General features: G+C 61.3%; 3 protein-coding genes and 1 long non-coding RNA gene across 4 annotated transcripts in view; 3 read left to right on the top strand and 1 right to left on the bottom strand.

Annotated features, from left to right (window-relative positions):
* Nucleotides 1-1590, top strand: part of ANKLE1 (ankyrin repeat and LEM domain containing 1) — an 8348-nt gene extending 6758 nt beyond the window's left edge. The window contains 5 exon segments of the mRNA XM_025196336.1: nt 8-129; nt 466-625; nt 901-1059; nt 1202-1407; nt 1409-1590. Of these exon segments, the coding sequence (XP_025052121.1) occupies nt 8-129; nt 466-625; nt 901-1059; nt 1202-1407; nt 1409-1460 (699 nt within the window). The 3' untranslated portion in view covers nt 1461-1590.
* A 900-nt stretch (nt 1591-2490) lies between these two features.
* ABHD8 (abhydrolase domain containing 8) lies at nt 2491-6137 on the bottom strand. The gene is made up of 4 exons (XM_006017416.2): nt 5413-6137; nt 4166-4336; nt 3704-3920; nt 2491-3489 (listed from the first exon to the last, which is right to left on the bottom strand). Exons 1-4 carry the CDS (start codon nt 6135-6137, stop codon nt 3337-3339), a joined length of 1266 nt encoding a protein of 421 aa, XP_006017478.1. The 3' UTR covers nt 2491-3336.
* A 1833-nt stretch (nt 6138-7970) lies between these two features.
* Nucleotides 7971-8951, top strand: LOC102372782. The gene is made up of 2 exons (XR_323092.2): nt 7971-8153; nt 8538-8951. It is a non-coding gene; the product is annotated as an uncharacterized LOC102372782 (long non-coding RNA).
* Nucleotides 8952-13489: 4538 nt separating this feature from the next.
* On the top strand, nt 13490-14210 carry MRPL34 (mitochondrial ribosomal protein L34). The gene is made up of 2 exons (XM_006017535.2): nt 13490-13619; nt 13693-14210. The coding sequence occupies exons 1-2, from the start codon at nt 13564-13566 to the stop codon at nt 13973-13975; spliced, it is 339 nt and encodes a 112-aa protein (XP_006017597.1). The 5' UTR covers nt 13490-13563; the 3' UTR covers nt 13976-14210.
* The last annotated feature ends 4577 nt before the right edge of the window (nt 14211-18787 follow it).

The raw sequence follows: 18787 nt of genomic DNA, 5'->3' as shown, positions 1-18787 counted from the left end.
CCTGCAGATCCCCGACTGCCAGGCAGACGAGACGGCGCTGGCTGCCCAGTTCGACCAGCCCGACAAGGCCCGGAAGTGGCGGGAGGGCGTGCTCAAGTCCAGCTTCAACTACCTGCTCCTAGACCCCAGGTATGGGCATCCCGTGGCCACGCCAGGCCTGAAGCTCCCCTTCCCCACTCTGAGCTTGGCACTTGGAGGCTTGCAGCCTCCGTGTCTGACCCGGCTTCACTGCCCCATCCCGGGATGGGAGTGGGGGTTTACCCAAAATCAGGACCTGGGATGGGGGGGGGCCACGTGCACGGTCTTGATCAGGAAGATCCAGGTGGCACATGGAGCAAGGTGCCAGCCACAGCAGGTGTGCCCCGACCCGCGTGCCCTGGGAAGTGGCGGTGTCCCCGGGCACGGCTGCATGACGCGGGGAGCTGGGGACGAACCGCGTGGAGCTGAGCAGGGGGTTCCTTGCAGGGTGACCCAGAACCTGCCCCTCCGCTGCCACGCACTGAGCCCGGCCGAGCGCTTCCAGACCTTCGTCCGCGCCATCTTCTACGTGGGCAAGGGGAAGCGTGCGCGCCCCTACAGTCACCTCTACCAGGCCCTGGCGCACTACCGGGGGAGCAAGAGGCAGGTATGGACATAAAGCACTTGATATGGGGTCAGGGGCTGCCTTGGGGTGGGCAGAGGTGGAGCCTGGCACCCTGAGCTGAGAGGGCGCATGAGGCTGTCCTGCCTCGGGGCTCATCCACTGCACTGCATCCCGGGGCAGCTGCCAGAGGCTGCATCTCCCAGGATGGGGGTGTGGGGCACGTGCCAGTCCTGGGAGCTGGGCTGCGGGAGGCGGGGAAACCGCCAGGAACGGACCCCAGAGCAGCTAGGACAGGCTGCCTGGCCTGTCCTCGGCAGGTGCTGAGCGTTGCCTACGTGCCCCCCAGGCCTGCGCCAAGGTGCGGCACATCCTGGACATCTGGGCCGGCGGGCAGGGCGTGGTGTCGGTGCACTGCTTCCAGAACGTCATCCCTGTGGAGGCGTACACGCGGGAGGCCTGCATGGTGGATGCCCTTGGTAAGGCCCGGGGGATCCCACGCCGGCCTGCCCAAGCGGGGGTCTGCTGATGGACGGGGGTGGGCTGCAGGCTGCACGCCAGCCCTCCGCCGAGGCGGCCCTGCCCTGTGATGCAGCCGGCGCGTTCCTCTCCCCACCACAGGGCTGGCGATGCTCACGAACCAGAAGAGGGGCAACTGCTACGGCGTGGCGGCCGGCTGGCTCCCGCGGCGGCGCCGGCGCCTGGGCGTCCACCTGCTGCACCGGGCCCTGCAGATCTTCCTGGCCGAGGGGGAGCGGCAGCTGCGTCCTGCCGACATCCAGGTGGGGCAGGGAGGAGCCCCTGGCCACACATACCCCACCCCATGTCCCCAGGGAAGGGGACACATCCTGCTGCTAGGGCTGGGGGCACCAGCACATGAGGCTGCCGCTTCCTGGAGGATGGCACCAAGCTGCGCTTGGCCCCCTGGACGCAAAGGACCCCACAACTGCTGTCCTGCCTGCAAGGGGCAGGTTTGAAACATTAAGACATGAGCCTCTGCTCCGCGCTGCCCCGAGGGCGCTCAGTGGAGATGGGCATGTCGGCGGGGCTGGGGTCAGCACTACTGTCTTCTGCACATTGACCTGGGACGGCGGCTTTGTACTGCGCTGCTCCTTTTTTTATGTATCTCCCCTGACCAGGGGGTTTCTAACATGCAATAAACCGCGGCCAGGCTGTCGGCGAGGACCCGGCGCTGTTTGTTGGCAAGCAGCGAGTGGTGCCGGCCTGCCCGGCTGCTCCCCACCTGCCTCCCGGGGCTGGCGGCCATCGGGCCCGGCCTCTGCAACCGTGGACCGGGTGCCGCTGCGCATATAGGTGCCAGCAGGCCCTGCGCATGCGGACGGACACCTCGGGGTGCTGTATCCTGCTTCCAGGCACCAAGGTGCAGTGCCGAGACCTGCCCAGGGCAGGATGAGGCTCCTTGGTGCCCCCCCGTCAGCCCCCAATGAGGTTGCATGCCAAGAGCTGTACAAGTGGCAGTGCCGTGGCCACACGCTCTGCCTTGCCAGGCGGCTCCGAGTGCAGCTCCCGGCTGCTTGGATGCAGGCACGGGCAGGGCCACTGGCGGGACGGGCTCAGGCGGACGTCCCGGGCCGTGCGGTGCAGAGGACTGGCACCTCAGGGCAGCTGCAGGGAGGTTGCAGCAGGGCTTCCAGGTACGAACCAGGTGCCCCTGGGGAGACTGGTTTTATCCCCAAGCATGGACCAGCACCCCCATCCTGCAGCCCAGCCCTTCCCTGCCCCTTCCGGACAGCCCGGGACAGAGGGCGGCGCACAGACCTCGCGTGGGCAGGCGCCAGGTGATTGTCTCTTGTGGTTATTATTATTCTGCAGTGATTTGCCCCGGCCCTTCCCGGCATGAATCACTCCCGGCGCCTCCGGGCAGAGACCTCCAGTGTCAACGGTGCCAGGACGCCGTCTCGCCGCTCTCCTGGGCCCTGCGGCAGCGAGCTAGACGGGGTCTCTGTCGGAGCCGCTGGCGTCCGGGGGTGATGGTGATCGGTGACGTGAGTGGGGGCGTTGCATCCTCGGCGCATGGCCTGGCTGACCTGGGGCAGGGGGGCTTCAAATCGGCTTCCTGGGAGTCCCCCATTGGTTGCAGAAGGGCTGGACAAGGGGTTCCTCACAGCTGGTGCAAAACAGCCTGGCAGGGCCACAAATGGACCACCCTCCTCCCCGACCCCAAGCTCCAAGGCTGTTCCCAAGGTCGGACAGCACCTCCTCCCCCCCGCCAGCCGCAGCACCCGTGCATGCTGAACCCCCCTTCCCTGCACGCCTCCTGGGCGGGGGGTGGGCTGCTGCTGTTGCCATCAGCTGTAGCCAGGAAAGGCCTCGCCGGCTGGGGAAGCCAATGCCCCCCAGGCTGGGGGCAGGCACCCGCTTCCCCGGCTGGAGGCAGCTCCAGGTGCTGGGAGCCAGCTCGTGGGTGTTGTCCTCCTCTGGCCTGTGGGTGCAGGAGGGGAGACCCCCTTCCCTGCGCTATTGCAGCACAGCGGGTCTGATCTCAGCCCCTGCAGCTGAAGGAGCCGCCGGGCTCCACCGTGCCGGGAGCAGGGCCCTGCCGCACAGGGGAGAGGGATGCTGGCAAGGAAGGGGATGGAGGGGCTCTGGGGTGGCTGCCCCCCCTCCAGGTCTGCTGGCTCCTCTGGCCTGTGCCCTCCGCGCCCTGCCCCTGCAGCCCCCATGCCAGAGCCAAGCCAGACCTCCGTGCTCGTGCCAAGTCCCTCTGGTCGGGGCGGCCCTGCTCCCAGGCTGGCTCATTTCTTCTCCCCTCCTTTCCCTTCCTGGGCCGGCGTCTCGGGCTCCCAGAGCAGGAACTCGTGGAGCAGGGTGTTCACGGTCTCAGGACACTCCAGCATCACCATGTGGCTGCCCTCGTCGATCACCTTCAGGAACGCGATCAGCAGGATCTGGGGAGCGGGGAGACGGCACCGTGCGGCCGTGAGCCCGGGAGGCGCCGAGCACCCAGATGGGGCTGCAGGGAATGGGACGTGCCCTTTGATCCCACCCGTCCTCAGCCCCAGGGAGAGCGCCATGCGGCTTCTGGACGCTTGGAGGCATCACAGACCGGATGAGGCAGCGAGGAGGGCAATGGGGCAGGTTGCAAGAGCCCCGGGGCCCTACCTCGGCCATGCGCTGGTCCTCCTCCACGGGGACAAACTTGTCGTGCATGCCGTGGACCAGCAGCACGGGCACGGTGAGCTCGGCGTGGTACACCTCGTCACCCTCCGGCCAGTACTGCCCGCTCATCATGGCCCGCAGCACAAAGGACGAGACGTTGAAGGCGTTGCCCTCCTTCAGCAGCTGCTTCTCTTTGGCACCCTGGCGCGCGAAGCCGGCCCTGCGGGGTAGGAGGGGGGGGCGGGCACGGCTCCAGCTGGGCAGTGGACCTAGGTCCATGGGCCTGCCTGGCCCCAATCCTGCCCAGGGTCGGGGGACCTGTTCATCCCCAGCCCCAGGGATGCTGTTCTCAACCCCCCCGGGCAGGGAGGCAGCCTGCAGTCCTGGCACCTCTGCTCCTTCCCAGTGAAGGATGAGGCATCCGCACCAGCCCCCACGGTAGTCCTCCCCCGCTTGGGCACTCACTTGAGGAAGCTCCAGGCCAGGCAGGGGGACAGGCAGTGGAGGACACAGGTGGGCATGTTGAAGATGGAGCAGAGGCTGGGCTCCAGCGCCGTGGGGCCCCCGCCGTTGATCATGATCACTTTGTGCACCAGGTCCGGGTACTCGTGTGCCAGGAAGGTGCAGAAGGAGACGCTGTGGGGGAGAAGGGAGCACTGAGCCAGGTGCCGGGGGCATCAGGGCTCCCCCAGGGTCGGGGCATTGCCAGGCATGCAGTGCTCAGACTCATGCAAACGCTCTTGGGGGGGCACGAAGCTGCTGCCGCCCAGCACAGCGGGGCCAGCTCGCACGACCGTGATGCAGTGCACTTGCTTGCACGGTGCCTCTTGCACCAGGACCCCTTGAGGGTGCAGCTCTGAGCCCATCGTCAGCCCTGATCCCCATCCTGCTCCCAGCCCAGCTGCCCCCCCGGGGCGCTGCTCCTGTAAGAGCTCCCTTTCCTTCCCTACCTGCTCAATCCTCACCTAATCAGCTTTCCTGGGTTTATGGCTATTTATAGCGGGTCCCCAGCCCTGGCATCCCCGTGCTCAGCCCTGCACCAGGGGTCACCAGCAGGGCTGGGCCCGGCCTGGGCTCCTAGCTGACGGCATGGCCAGGGCTGCCATGCTGGGGGAGCGCAAGCTTGGATGCTGGCATGGCCGTGAGTGCAGCCTTAGCCTTGCTGGGCGAAGCTCCAGGCCTGCCCCTGCCTGGAGGGATGGAGCTGGAGGCACCTCCCTGGCTGTACGCCGAAGCCTGGGCACAGCTCCGTGCCACCGGTCCTGAGGTCCAGGGCATGCTCAGAGCTGAGCACGGGCCCCAGAGGCTCCCCCCAGGGCGGGGGACAAGCCCCTGGAGCTCCCAGCAGGGTTGTCTGGGTCAGCTGGGGGGCACCCGCGGGTCTGGGGCTGGCTGGATGCACCCCAGCTGATGCTAATGACCCCTGAGCAGCCAGGGCTTGGATGGGCTCTGCAGAGCTCTCCTCTTCTGCCCCCACAGAGCTCCCTCCATCCGGGGGCAGCACCTGGGGGGGTGCTGTTGCCCCCAGACCCCCCCCCCCCCCAGCTCAGGAATGACCCTCCAGGATGCGGGGATAGGCCAGGCAGTCGATCCAACCTGTGACCCCCATGGCCCGTCTAGTCAGGAAGCCCCAGTCCCCCTGGTTCCAGGGCTGGGCACGGGGACCGTGCAGGCCCAGTCCCTCCAAACCGCCCCATCCGGGGGACCCTTACCCATAAGAGTGGCCAATGAGGATGTTCCTCTTCTTGGCGTAGCGCTTGAAGACGGCCCGCATGTCCTCGGCCAGGGCGTAGAAGGTGTAGGCGGCCGCTACCTGCGGCGCGGAGCTGCTGCCGTGCCCGGCTAGGTCGGGGGCCACCACCTCGTAGCCCAGCTTGGTGAAGAAGTCCAGCTGCTCCTTCCAGATGTGCAAGGACCCACCCACGCCGTGGATGAAGAAGAGCACGACGTCGCCCTGCGTCCCCTTGCAGCTGGTGATGCGCTTCTGGCAGTCGATGCTCACCACCTTCTTGGGCTTGCGCTTGCGGTGTCGGCCGGGGGCCACCACCTCGCGGGTAGGGGTGGGCACCGGGGCCTGGCCCGCAGCATCGGACAGCTCCAGCTCCACGGTGCCGGTCGGCTCCACGGCGCCGTTGGGGCACTGCAGGATCTCGGCGCGCAGGGCATCGCCCAGGTTTTCGATGACCAGCTGCCCGTTGCGGTACACGGTGATCTTACGCTTGCAATGCACTGTGCCCCGCTCGGGCATGGGGTCCTCGGGCACCGCTTCCTCTCTGGGCCGGGCTGGCAGGGCATGCTTCACCCGCAGCACCCGCCCTGGCTTCACCTCCACGAAGCTGAAGCCATCGCGGGACTCGACGCTGTCCAGGGGCCCCACTGCGCTGGTCGCCTTGCCCGTGAGGCAACACATGATCCCATCGGTGATGCTGGTCAACATGCTGCTTCCTGCGGGGGGAGGACAGCAGTTAGGGGGGCACGTGTGCCCGCTGCTGTCCGTGCCCAGGTCCCCTCGCTCACTCTGGTTTGGCACCAGCTGTGGATCTGGCCCTGTCCAGGCCAGGGGAGCCATGCAGCTGCATGAGATGGGCACAGACCCGCCATGGGCAGCTGCTCAGAGGTGTGCATGTGCCCTCACCTGCCCTGGCTCCTCCAGTGCCATCAGGGCCAAGTCCGGCTGCCATGTCCAGCAGCCTCCACCCCACCCAGGACCCCCGAGCGGGCTCAGCAGGCCCCATCCCGCTCTCACAGATGCTGGAGAGAAGGCGGTGCCCAGGCCTGGCATCTCACAGTGTGGGCCTGGAGGGGATAAGGTCCCGGTGCCTGGATCGCGGATAGCGGCACCCTGCCCTTGCCCGGTGCCCGGGCACCCTGCAGATGCAGCCGTTGCCCAAGCAGGGGGAGAGTGGGGGGCTTCACAGCCAGGGCCCAGCATGGCAGATGGTCTGGTGTGCAGCCCCCAAACCTGGGAAAGGAGGGGGTGCATCTCCTGTGGTTGGAAACCCCCGTTGAATGGGTGGGTGGACAGCTCTCCCTGGGGCCGACCTTGGTTTTGGGATGAGCGGCCTAAGATGCACCACGGGGAAGGGCTGAGCATGGAAAGAGAGGTCATCCTGACACCCTGCTCCAGGCACTGCCATGACAGTGCCAACGTGGAAACATCTAAACGCTGCAGACACCGGGCACAGGAGACGGCCGGGTGCGGGGACAAGGCCCGAGCTGCACTCACTCCACAAGCGGCTTGGGGGGTCGGGGAGAGGGGGTGAGGGGCTCCGCTCTCCCCGAGGGGCATGGCCGGTTCCCAGTGGCATCCCCAAAGGCCTCAGCAGGACGTGGCAGGGGGGGGTTGCCCCCTTCCCTGCCCTGCCACGGGGCATGGGGAGGTCTTTCCCTGCCAGCACTTTAGGGCAGGGGCCCCTTGGGCAGCATCTAGCGCAGGAGTGCCCTGATCCTGACCGCAGCCCCTGGGCACGATGCTGGGGACTGAGCCGCCAGGCAGGGTAGGGTGGCTTGGGGTGGGTGAGTGCAAGGGTCCGTGGCTAGCAGCGCGCCCAGGGACCACGTAGGCCATCTCGGGGTGGCTTTGCTGCCTCCCTGCAAACAGCAGGTCTCTATTGACCGCGGGGACTGAGCACTAGGAGACAAGCCTGGCACAAAGCTCAAGCCTCCGGGGCTGCAGCCGGGCCTGGAAGAGCCAGAGCCCCGGAGGGAGGCGGGAGTCCCCCACACGCAAGCAGAGCTCCAGGTCAGCTGTGGTCAGATCCTTGCACCGATGGGGGGTTGTGGGCTGGAGCCTGTGCACGGAGGGGGGCTCATACTAGGGGCTCCTGTGTCCGTCTCCTCTCCCCAAGGCAGGGAGCGACAACCTCCTGCCCCAGGAGATGGCTGGGGAAACTGAGGCATGTGATGAAGTAGCCGTAAGGAGCAGGGGCTGCATGCAGCACCCCCCCAGATCACCCTGGGCTGTCAGGCATCCTGCCATGGGAAGCGAGGCTGGGGGCAAATTGGGCAGTCCTTTTAAATGAATGATGAGCTAAGCCCCCCCACCTGCAAGCAATGAGCTGCCTACAGGTGCTGGGCCCTGCGCCAGGCTCTGGCCTACATAAAAGGGCAGCAGGCGCTGAGTCTTGGCTGCAGATGCTGGGGGCTTTGGAGGGGAGAGCTGCTGGATGGTGGGGCACTGGCTATGGCAGGGACTGAAGTGCTGCTGCTGGATGCCAGGGAGAGAGGGGCAGTGCCTGACGGAAAGGCAGGGAGCTGGAAAGAAAGGAGCCATCCCTGCAGGCTGGGGCTGGGGGTGCTGCTTGTGTACGGGGGTCTTTGCAAGCTGGAGCTGCAGGGCAGGGCGATTCCCCCGCAGCCCTGCTCCAGCCTGATGCTGTCGGTGCAGGGGACCTGGGGAGACTCCAGCCCCTGCACGGCGGGAGCGCCTCCGTTACTGCTGGAGCCAAGGCTGGTGGGTTGTCGATGCTGATGGGCTTCAGGACAGGGTGGTGTCAGCCCCGTGGAGAGTGGGGCTGGACTGGGGGCATTTTGGGGGCTGCCTTGCTGTGAGGGGAGCCTCTCCCTCCCCGAGGCAGTGACCCTTGCAGCCTGGCAGGTGGGGCTGGCATGTTTCCAGGGGACCAGGCCTCCCCATCCCAGGGGTGCTGAGTGGTGGCCCGTGGGGTTACCAGGGCAGAGCTCGGACACGGTGGGGGGATCGGAGCGGTCCCATCTGGGCGCGGGGAATGTGGGGCTTCGCACCTGGGAATTGGGCCTCCTTGCTTCTGCCTCCACTTTGGGCAGGGAGCAGGGATGTGGCCCCAGGACTCCTGGGTCCCCCTGTGTGCTTACGCAGGCTGCATATCCGTGACCCACATCTTCCCCCTTGCCAACCACGCGCTGACAGTCTCCTGAAAGCTGTGCAAATGCATGTGACCTGCGACTACTTTCGGGCTCCTCGGGCAACCGTCCCCTCCTCGTACTGATGCACGGTCCTGGTACCACCGCAGTGGTTCCAGCTGTGGGCAGCCTGCGAGCTGCATGTCTCTGCAGTGATTTTTGTTTTGTCCTCCCCGTCAGCAGCTGAAACCCCAGACAGCTGTCGGTGCCCATTTGTTCTCCCAGCCCAGCCTGGCTGTGCCCTAGCAAAGCTGGGGGGAGTTATCCATGGGGCATCTCCCTTCCTCCAGGAGATGCCCCTGGCACACGGCAGTCGCCAGGTCCCCCTTTCTGCCGGCCACGGCCTCCCTGCGTGTTGCGGAGCTGCTTACAAAGCCTCGTGCACCTCGGCACCCAGGAGCTCTGTCCTGCTCCACAACACCCCGACCCCCAGCGAGAAGGGGGGGACACCCTGGGACCCCCCTGCTCTGGTCCCCGCCCAGGCCCAGGACCCTGCTGTCCGGGGCTGTGCTCGAGTCGCAGGATGAGACGCCTTGAGCCAAGGCGTGCGGCTGGAGAGGGGTAGAAGCAGGGAGGCAAAAGACAGGGCCCACGTCCGCTCAGATCAGATGGGCCCAGAGCCGGGCGCTCGACCTGCTTCCAGCCCGGCTCTGCCACGTGCTGCGGCCCCAGCGGGATGGCCAGGCAGGGCTCGTGCACCCAGGAGGGCCGGCCCCACAGCTCCCTTGTGCTCCCCCTGCAGAAACGCCTGCCAGGCCAGAGCTTGGTCCTCGGCCCAGGGATTAGCGCTGCTGCAAAGCCAGGAGTTGGCTCCGCTCGCCCCTGCAAGGATGGGCTGAGAGGAGGCGGCAGAGCTGAAGGAGCTGCAGGGCAAGAGGAGCCCACGCAGCGCGGCAGGGCCACGGTGCCCGCGACCCCCTCGCTCCAAACGACGCCAAGCAACATGGGGCCGCGAGGGCTTGGGCCAGGCCAGGGAGCGCCGCAGGACTCCCCGGGGCACCCGAGCCCAGCGGGCAGGGGAAGGCTGGCGGGCGCCAATGTAGGGCAAGGAAGAGCAGCTCTGCAGGGGACCGAGCTCCCGCAGCGCGGCAGAGCCGGAGCCTGCGCCCGAGCCCCTTCCAACCCGGGGTGAAGGCGCCCGCGGCCTTTCCCTCCTTCCTGCAGTGGAGGGGGGCGGGATCCATCAGAAAGCAGGAGGAAAAGACCCCCCAGGACCAGCCTGGTGCAGGGCAGCTGTGCCCAGCACACCCCCCCCCCAGCTTGGGGGGGCCCTTGCCGGGCAGCTGCGACCAAAGGGGGGGCATCCCCCTCACCACTGCTTACATAAGGCCGGGCGGGCACCCCTCCAGCCCCGCACCCCCCCTGGCCTGGGGCCAGCCCCGCTCACCTCATCGGGGGCTGCGGATGCCCAGAGCGAGCCCGCACGGAGCCGAGGCCGGACCGATCACATCGTCCGCGGGCACCGGGAGGAGGCTGCGCTCCTCACCCGCCCCCCGGCTCCCCATGAGCCGCCCGGCAGGCAGAGCGGGGCTCGGCTCCGGGGGGCTCTGTGCCCTTGTCCGCCGCCGGAGCCACAGAAAAGCCCTTAGGTCCCTCCTAGCGAGGAGGGGTTTGGGATGACGGGCAGGGAGGCAGGAGCCCGGCTTTGCGGTGCGAGGCTTGGCGGGGGAAGGAGGGAGGAGATGCCTGGACCAGCCCCTCCTGGCAGGGACCGAGACTCCAGGCCTGCACCTGCTGCAAAGCCTGGTCCTACCCCCCCACCCCTGCATCTTGTCTCGTGGGGCTGGGGGCGTCTTTGGGGAGCCTTGGGTCTGGGATTCTCCTGAATGCACCAGACCCTCTGTTTTCACTAAGGAAAGGGACATTTCTAGCCTCACCGCTGGGCATGGAAATGGGGGCAGGCCCGATACAATGCCCCCCTGGCACCGGGTGGGGAAAACCCTCCTTGTTTGCAGTGTGGGGTGGGGGGGATTCTCATGCCCTCCATACCGACAACACCACGAGATCTGGCAACACGGATGCCAGAAGCAGGATATGGGGAAGAGGCCCTATAGAAAGGGTGGATTGGAGACACGACAACGAGGAAGATTTGCACCTGGCCCCGCTGCTCGCTTCACTCGGGGCCGTGGCCGTGCAGCGACTTCACCGCCCCTCCTGAAGCCCGGCAGGGACTCGGCCCGAGCGGTCACAGCCGCTCACGGGAGGGCCGGGACTTTGGGGTTCTGCTCCCAGAGCCCCTGGCTGGCCGTGACCTTGAGCGTCACCCCCCCTTTGTGCTTCTCTGCAAATTGGGATCATTAGTCACCTCTCTGGGGCAAGGGGCATCCAGTTCCCAGCAGAAGGGGCTCGAGTGTCTCTTGTATAGCGCTGTTCTTGCGCGGGGCGGTCTGGATTACGTGGTCGGGCAGAAGACACAGGCACGCCTCAGTGTACCAGCACATCCCAGCACCACGTTCGATCACGCTGCATCTATTGCCAAGGTGGCCCGTCTTGCTGCACAATATAACACTGGAGCATCTAAACTCAGGAGCAGGCATGAGGAATCAAAGGCCTGCGAGAGGAAATAATTACTAGGCTGGGACTGCCCATTCTTCGCACCCAGCGCTCACTTCTCCATAAACAGGTCCGGCTCCCATCTACGGGCCAGTGGTTTGCAGGGAATTGTTTGGTTTTTTTCCAAGCTACATTAATGTCTCATTGTGTCTCAAGGACTTTCGAGCAAATGCACTCAGCTTACAAGTAACAAAAGCATGCACTGTTTCTTGCCACCGATGCTGCATGTGCCTGCGGGAGCCCGAGAGGCCGGCTGGGGCCCGGTCTGCTTCCCACGCCATCCCCTGTGGCTCTGATCCAGAGGAAGGGGGTGCAGGCAGGGTTAAGGTGGGACACAGAAAGTGCTTCCGCTTCTGCCCCAGAGAGATGGATGCAGCTCTCACGCAGTCGTCCCTGCAAGGCCAAAGTCAGCAGATCTGGCTCTGAGACATGGGCAGCAGATTTAGGGAGCAAGCTGGCACCATTTGCAAACACTCACTGCTCTGAGCCTTTCCCTGGGCAGGCAGGGGAAGCCCTTCTGCGGTTTCCTCCTGCTCCCAATGCCTTGTTCGATGCAGGACCAAATGCACCAAAAGGGCTGCAAGAGCTGCACTGCACTGGACGACAGAGCCCTGGAAACAAGACAAGGAGTCCTTCAGAGACCCCCTTTTTTGGTACTAAACATTGGAGCTTTTCAACAGTCATTTATTTTTTAACCCAGGTCTGCATCAGCTGCACTTGCTTGCACGGTGTCTCTTGCACCAGGACCCCTCGAGGGTGCAGCTCTCAGCCCCCATCCCCATCCTGCTCCCAGCCCGCCTGCCCGCTCTACTCAGTGCCCCTGATAGGGGCTGGAAAGGACCTCCACAGGTCATCTAGTCTAAAGTAATAATAATAGTAATAATAATAGATGCTCTCCTGCTTCAGCTCCCTGCCAGGGGGCTGCAAAGAGGACGGAGCTGGGCTGTTCGCGGTGGGGACAGATGACAGGACAAGGAGCAACGGGCTCAAGCTGCAGCAAGGGAGGTTTAGGTTGGATATTAGGAGAAACTTTCTCACTAGGAGGGTGGTGAAACACTGGAACAGGTTCCCCAGAGAGGTGATGGCATCTCCATCCTTGGAGGTGTTTAAGACCTGGGTAGGCAAAGCCTTGGCTGGGATGATGCAGCTGGGGCTGGTCCTGCTTGGAGTAGGGAGCTGCACTAGATGTGACCTCCTGAGCTCCCTTCAGCCCTCATTTTCAATGATTTTATGACACACACGACATTAGCATGTATCTGTGGAGGCCTCCGAGCAACCAGACTTGTGCACGTTCCACCTCAAACGGGAAACGGCTTGCCAACATCCAACCTCCTCCGCCTCTTTAGAGGAGCAGGGGGTGTCCTCCCCAGTTGTGCAGGGGGGGAGCCGAGCCGTGGAGGCCACGGTCCTCTCCAATTCTCTCTGCCCTTGGAAAACCCTGATTCTTCCCCGGCTGGACAAAGGAGTGAAAAGCCCTGCTGCGTGGCTGCTCCGGGCAGATCTCTAGCGAGTGCGCGACTGAGCGGCAACGCGAAGAGGTCTGGCCATGAGCAAGGGGAGGGCGGTGTCTCCTCCAGCCCTAGCCAGCCACAGGCCCTGTGCCAGCGCACAGCAGACGTGCTCAAGAGGCGTGTGTTGCATTCGGAGGGCGCAGCCACGTGCTCGAGCAATCAGCCGCCGGGTGCCAGAGAGAAACACCACGAGCAGCAGGAGTGGCTGCCAGCAGGCACTCGATGGAAATGCATTGGCATCCGGGCGGGGGTTGTTGTGTGCTTGGTTTGTCTACAAATTTGGGAGCTGTGCAGGGGGCACGGAGGGCCTGAGCAGGTGGCAAGGCACTGGGAGCCTCCAGCCTGTTCCCAGGGCAGGGGTGGGATGGGAAGAAATTCGGAGTGGGAGAAGGCAGCCCGTCCGCGGAGAGGCTGGTCCAGCCGGCACCCAGGAGAGCCTGGGCTCCAAAACTTCATCCTCTGATCTCAGCTGACCCAAGGGGAAGCCCACGAGACCCGACCTCCGTTCCAGGCACCCCAACCCGCAGCCACCGGGGACCAGGCGGATCCCACCACCCCTGCTCTGACCCAGCACCCCCGACGGAGCGGGGGAAGAACCCAGGGGTCCTGCCCCCCTCCCCGTATCCCCAAATGATGAGCCCGGGGGTCCTGCCCCCCCCATATCCCCAAATGATGAGTGAGGGGGTCCTGCCCCCCTCCCCGTATCCCCAAATGAAGAACCCACGAGCCCCGCCCCTACTCCAGAGCAGCCAAGGAACGACAGCGTGAAACTACAAGCCCCAGAATCCTTCGCGCCACCACGCCATGTGAGGCCGCTTCCCAGACGCCCTTGCTTTCTCCAGCCCCGCGCGCCGTGATTGGTCGGGCAGCAGGAGCCAATGAGCGCCGGCTTTGCTGGGGGGACGGTGTGGTCCGGCTATGGCGGCTGTGTGGGCTCGTGGCCTGCGTCTGTGGGCTGGGCTGGCCGGCGGCAGGTAGGGCCTGGGGCCGGGGCCGGGGCCCAGCCCCTGCCCCCGCAGCCCCTCACCGCCGGCTCTCTCCCCGCAGGTTCCCGCTGCTGCCTGCCGTCGCGGCCTGGGCCCCGCAAAGCCGGGGGGCCGCCTCCATCTTGAGCGCCTGGAGGCCGGCAGGACTCTGCCAGCGCGGCCCGGGGCAGGCGCCGGGCTGGGGCCGCCCGCCAGCGCGCACTAAGGCCCGCGGCAACGAGTACCAGCCCAATAACTTGAAGCGGAAGCGGACCCACGGCTGGATGAAGCGCATCCGCACGGCCAGCGGCATCGAGGTGATCCTGCGGCGCATGCTGAAGGGCAGGAAGTCACTGAGCCACTGAGGGACAGTGCCGCCGGGCTCGACCCCGACCTCCGCGGCGATCCGGGAAACGTGACGGGGACCCGAGGATGCTCGGTGCCGCGCTCAATCCGGGGCGCCGCTTCTCTCTCTCCCCCCCCCGATTGGCTTTGTCGAGCGGCTCGGGGTTGTTCTTGAGGGCGAAGTTGCTCCGTCTCGCTAGCGGAGGGAGAGAATGTGAAACCAGATTTGTCATTAAAATGAATCGGTCTCCTGCCGTGGCTGCCTGCGTTCACTCTGCTCGGGGACAAACCCGACCGATTCCCCTCGGTTCTCGGGGGTCGAGGAGAGCACCGTTTGGCTTGTCCTCTAGGGAGCCGTCGGGGCTGACTTCCTGGTCCCTCTAGCGCCATTCACTTGTCTTCAGGTTGCTCGTGAACGGGCCGAAAACAGGCGTTTTAAGTTTCTCTTGGGTCAGCTGGGAGCCAGGTCCTGCAACTGGAGCTGCTGGGATACATCTTTGTAGCTGCTAGAGCTCTGGCGCAGTACGTGGGGCTCCACAGCGCCTTGAGGTCGGCCCGGATCGATTCGTTTATAGGGTCTGAGTCCAGAACCGGAGCTGCGGTCCTCTCTGAGGCTTTGTTTCCACCACGGTGGATAGTGTAGATATATCTCTGTATGCAATATATATCTATCTGTGTGTAAATATGTATATAGTGTAGGTAGGTAGGTAGATATAGATATCGATAGATATACAGACTAGCTCTGTGCATCTATCGGTAGCTATATCTAGTCTATATATCGATATAGGTAGATATATAGACATTGTATAGATATCTATAGATATTTCCTCCTGCAGCTCCGCTAGAAAGAATTCCCTCTCAATGCTTAGGGAAGACTCTGATGTGAAGAGCACCCAAAAAAGCTTTCTTAACCTACATTAGTTTCTTGACTTGCTCTGTGCTGATGAAATTCAAGGCCCTGGCCTGTGCAAAGTCCATGCATCACAGAAATGTTACTTGGTCCCTCAAACTGGGGCACAGGCATCGGTCAGGTTTCCTGTCCTTGGTGGGGCTTGCACTGCATTAATGAAGATGTAGGAGTTTTAAGGGCAGCATCGGCAGTCCATATTTCAGGATCCTCAAAGGATATGGACACACACAGAGAACAGAGAATGCCTGCAAGGGTATAAGCAGACAAGGTTCCTTGGGTGAATTTGATATCTTTTATTAGACCAACCCAAATAGTTGGAGAATAGTTATTAAGCAAGCTATTTGGGTTGGTCTAATAAAAGATATCAAATTCACTCAAGGAACCTTGTCTGCCTATGTCTTTAGGCGAACACGGCTACAATCTACACCCCTGCAAGGGTATAATACTTATTTTTTTAATGCAAAGTAGATTTTTGTTCATTCCAGAAATTGAAATCTAATGAAATGTTCTCCTGGTGTCTTAGTGAAAATACTTCTTGACTTCCTTTTTTTTTTTGATGGGAGTGCTTCCTTGGCATTTTGCTAGCTCAAGCACCTTGTGCTGAGGCGTGAGAAGCAAACTGTGAGGCTGTGATGAGTGTGATTTCACTGTCCAAGTGTAGTGAAGCGTGAGAAGTAAATGAGACTTACTTGAGGGGGAGCTAAATGTTCAAATCTACAAGTGCAGCAACAAGGGAAAATTCAAGCTCTTATTCAGAAAATTCCAGAAATTCAGATTTCTCCTGCCAGGGCCGTTCAGTCAGGGGGAGAGTAATACAGGAAGGTTTAGGATCATATGTTATCCATTGATGTTGTGCAGAAATCCAGCTTCGTGGTTTCTACCTTTTTTATGTCCTCTTAAATTGGGTTTAAAGTTTGCTCCTGTTCCAAAGAGCCAGAGCGAACTTGGGGCACGATGCGGGACATAGAGCTGGACCTCACTGAAGTCTCAGCAAGCATCTTCATCTCTTCCTAAGGGAAATCTAACAATATGTTGTCCCAACGTACAAGCTCCCGTGGGTAGAGGAGCCGCTGGCTGAGGTGAGTGGGGATGTTTATAGCGAGTAACTTCAGCCTTTTGCTATGTGGAGAAGCGGCCCCAAACTCTCTCTCTCAAAGGTATGTAGCTGTGTACAGCTGGAGACATGTAGGCAGAATGCAATTCATAAATAAAAGGATTCCCCTCTTCTTCCCTGATGAGGTAGTCCCCTTCAGCTGTGCTCGAAGCACACTTTAATATTGAATGGCAAGCTGAGATTGGACAGTTGGGACAAGTGTGTGGTGCCTTTTGCATTCCAGGCTTGGGACTTTTCTAGGCAGTGGCTGCTAATTGCAGGTGCTATTTCAGAGCTTTGTAGCATACAGAAAATGCCCGCATATGGACCTGCTGCTCCATAGGATCATAGAAAATGAGGGTTGAAGGGACCTCAGGAGGTCACATTTCATCCAACCCCCTCCGCTCAAAGCAGGGCCAGCCCCAACTACATCATCCCAGCCAAGGGCAAAATACATTTTTTTAAATGCAAAGTAGAAAGCACTTTGCTAATAATCTGTCACTGGGGTTGTGAGCCTTAGGTAAGTGTCATATTCTCCTTCATTCTCAGATGAGGAACCTAGGCATCATTGATTTTTGTTGTTGTTTTTTGTTTAAGGAGAGCTGAGCAGTTCCAGTTCCTGTTCACTTTAAAGGAGATTCAGGTGTTCAGCATTTTATGCAAGGCCACAGCTGAAATCGGCTTGAGAACTCGGCAGTGCCTCGATCTCTGGGACTGTGTCAATATGCCGTAGTACCTGCCTTGAGAGGCTTTGCTGCCGTGCCAGCAGAGCAGTGTTGCAGCCGTGCGTTTAATGTGTCGTACAGAGATGTAACACATGGGGCAACTTCCAGCTGAGAAGTTAGCAAACCACCTTCCAACTCAGCCAGACAGAGAGTTAGGAAAAGGGCTGGTGAGGGGGGAGCTCAGGTTCTCCCTGTTTCCAACTCCTACCTTCTGGGCTTACTTCTTCAAGAGATTGTCACATAGAGTTTGGGGAACCTTAAGCTGGAAGAGACTGAATGGATCATCTCCCCAGCAGTCCTACTCTTAAATACCTCCGTTTATGGAATCTTAACTCTTTCTCTCCCGAGCAAACTTTGCAGACAATACAAAGGCTTACTCATTCTTAGGAGTTTTCCTCGATTTTGAGCCTAGCATCCTCATGGGTCCTGGTTTTACATGAGTGAGGCAACAACAGCTGCAATTTGTGTTACAGTTCTCTGTTAGCTGCTTCAGGAGTCTGACCATCCTACCTTACACTGGCCTTGGTGGTAACTTCTAGGGTACAGACTAGCTCCTAGGAAGTTTCTGTCTCATCCTTCCTTGCTTTCAAAATTAACCTGAAAGTCTTTTAACGTTGGCTTCTCTGTGGAATGTAATTCCTCTGAAAAAGTGGGTCATTTTGGACCCTGCGAAAGGGGCATACTAGTTTTGCCCCCGTCCTGAGTGATTGCACCCCTCAGCAGTATTGCAGTGACACCTGAAGCCAGAGCAGAAAGAATGTATTATTGAACACTGACTGCTGAAGTGATGCCATTATCTGCAAATTCTGCATAGGTAGAGACTATAGCATTAGCTCTTTTCAAAACTGGTTATGGGGTATTACAGTCCTGGTCCTCTCCACCCTCCAATCTTGTATTCAGAGCAGCGAGCTCCAATGTCTTCTCTGTTGCTCATCTGCTTTCCATTTAACGTCATTCTCTTCCTACTGCACGGTTGTTTGGTGCAGGGCCCTGCCTCAGGCCGTGCCTGTGTTGTGACCTGATAACACGTTCTGGAAATGCCGTGAACAAGTTGTCTCACTTACTAACACATTGACTCACTAATAGATTATTCTTGACTTCTGGCACTGCCAGCTGCTCCGCTGGTCTGCCCCTGCTCTGTTGGGTGGGGCTGCGGGCCCAGGGCTCTGCCTGTACAGCAGCTCACGGTATAAATGAGAAAGAGAAGAGCAGGCTTGCTCCTCCGTTTGTGGGGCTGGTAAGCAAGGACACGTGGATGCCAGTGCCTGTGGAAGAGCTGGTGCTACATTTTAATAGGCAGAGTCTCGAGTTGGCTGGATCAGGGGTGCTGGTTGTAGCTGTGTTGGTCTAAGAACATAGATTCATAGATGTTCGGGGCTGGAAAGGACCTTACAAGATTTCATAGACGTTAGGGCTGGAAGGGACCTTGTAAGATCATCGGGTCCAGCCCCCCTGCCCAAAGATCACTGGGTCCAGCCCCCCTGGGTTGGGTAAATGTTCTTTTATTAGACCAGTTAAATAGTTGGAAAAACTGTTCTTTGCAAGCTTTTGGGTACAAACACACTTCCTCAGGCAGAGGGAGAGTTTGGGGGTGATTGCAAGCTGCAGCCAGGATGACCTGCTGCTCCATAGGATCATAGAAAATGAGGGTGGAAGGGACCTCAGGAAGTCACATCTCATCCAACCCCCTGCTCCAAGCAGGACCAGTCCCAGCTACATCATCCCAGCCAAGGCTTGGTCTAGCTGGGGCTTAAACATCTCCAAGGATAGAGATTGCACCACCTGTGTGGGCAGCCTGTTCTGGTGCTTCACCCTCCTCGTGAGAGGTTTTCCTGATATAGAAAATGAGGGTTGGTAGGGACCTCAGAAGGTCACCTCTTTGGGCAGCCTGTTCCAGTGCTTTACTACCCTCCAGCGAGAGAGTTTTTCCTAATATCGTAGAAAAAGAGGGTGGGAAGGGACCTCAGGAGGTCACATCTAGTCCAACCTGCTGCCCCTACTACACCATCCCAGCCAGGATGCCCACTGGTACCCAGCTGCCTGGGCAGAAGATGCTGCCACCCTGCCCCCTGCAGGGACTACATCTCCCATGACACACCGCGGC

Source organism: Alligator sinensis, unplaced genomic scaffold (assembly GCF_000455745.1).
Source record: "Alligator sinensis unplaced genomic scaffold, ASM45574v1 scaffold1295_1, whole genome shotgun sequence".
Lineage (NCBI taxonomy): Eukaryota > Metazoa > Chordata > Crocodylia > Alligatoridae > Alligator > Alligator sinensis.
This window is presented reverse-complemented; position numbering and strand designations above follow the sequence as displayed.